The sequence below is a fragment of the Anastrepha obliqua genome, chromosome 6, assembly GCF_027943255.1.
Source record: "Anastrepha obliqua isolate idAnaObli1 chromosome 6, idAnaObli1_1.0, whole genome shotgun sequence".
In the NCBI taxonomy this organism is placed as follows: domain Eukaryota; kingdom Metazoa; phylum Arthropoda; class Insecta; order Diptera; family Tephritidae; genus Anastrepha; species Anastrepha obliqua.
The window spans coordinates 37,188,980-37,190,120 of record NC_072897.1 but is presented as its reverse complement, the minus strand read 5'-3'; the positions used below and the strand labels follow the sequence as shown (position 1 = coordinate 37,190,120).

General features: G+C 45.1%; 1 protein-coding gene across 1 annotated transcript; it reads left to right on the top strand.

The window, feature by feature from the left end:
• The first annotated feature begins 467 nt into the window (after window positions 1-467).
• On the top strand, window positions 468-842 carry LOC129250368 (uncharacterized). The gene has a single exon (XM_054889996.1). The coding sequence runs from the start codon at window positions 468-470 to the stop codon at window positions 840-842; it is 375 nt and encodes a 124-aa protein (XP_054745971.1).
• The last annotated feature ends 299 nt before the right edge of the window (window positions 843-1,141 follow it).

Genomic DNA, 1,141 nt, shown 5'->3' with positions numbered 1-1,141 from the left:
GGAAGAATAAAAAATGATGAAGTTGCTCCAGATGTTAGGCATCCCATTATCTTGCCTAAGAATTGTCCGCTTGCTAAGTTAATAGTCTGCGAAATACACAAAGTATCTTTGCACTCTGGACCCCGCATTATGCAAACGGCGCTCGTAGCTTAATCCGTAATATGTACCATAACTGCGTGAAATGCAGTTATTTGAACCGCAATCTTACCAAACAAGTCATGGGTGATCTACCTGTCATTCGCACAACCTACGCCCGTTGTTTTACTCACACTGCTGTCGATTTCGCTGGATCTTACCACTACAAGTTCACCCAAGGAAGAGGAGCTAAGGCTACCAAAGGCTACATCTGCTTGTTCATTTGTATGTGCACAGGTGCGATGCATCTCGAAATTGTTGGTGACCTGTCAACATCAGCATTCCTAAATGCGTTTAAAAGGTTCACAAATCGGCGAGGCTTTTGTAAGGTCATGACATCTGATAACGGTACAAATTTCGTTGGAGCCGAGAAGGAGTTGCGCATTGCATTTCAACAGTGCATGGCTAATATTAAACTTCGCTCTTTCTTTGCGGATTCGAATATCGAATGGCGCTTTAATCCACCGGCTGCACCCCATATGGGAGGTTACTGGGAGACTGGAGTCAAACGTGGCAAGTATCATTTAAAACGCGTACTAGGAGAAGTTCTACTATCATACGAAGAGTTCAACACACTTTTGACTGAAATAGAAGCTTGCGTAAACTCTCGCCTACTCTGTGACAACTCTGGTGACTTAGAAGTTCTAACTCCCGGACATTTCATAGTCGGCGAACCGCTTAAGTCAATACTGGAACCTGAGGGTTAAGGGTTTCGTAGAAATCTTCGTCAGCGATGGCAAGCAATTTCTGCCATGAGACAACATTTCTGGCGTCGTTGGAGAAACGAGTACCTCGTCAGCTTACAACGTCGCACCAAGTGGTTTCGTTCTTCACGCAACTTTGAAGAAGGTGATGTGGTTGCTGTTTTCAACGAGCCTAATCCTCCGACGAAGTGGACGCTTGCACAAGTGATCAAATGCCATCATGGTACCGATGGACGCGTAAGAGTAGTTACGTTGAAAGCACCGCATGGCGAATTGGTTCGCCCTATAGTCAAACTTTGCCT

Excerpts from the sequence above, each read along its gene's own strand:
- LOC129250368 (XM_054889996.1), top strand. The coding sequence starts at position 468 with ATGACATCTGATAACGGTACAAATTTCGTTGGAGCCGAGAAGGAGTTG.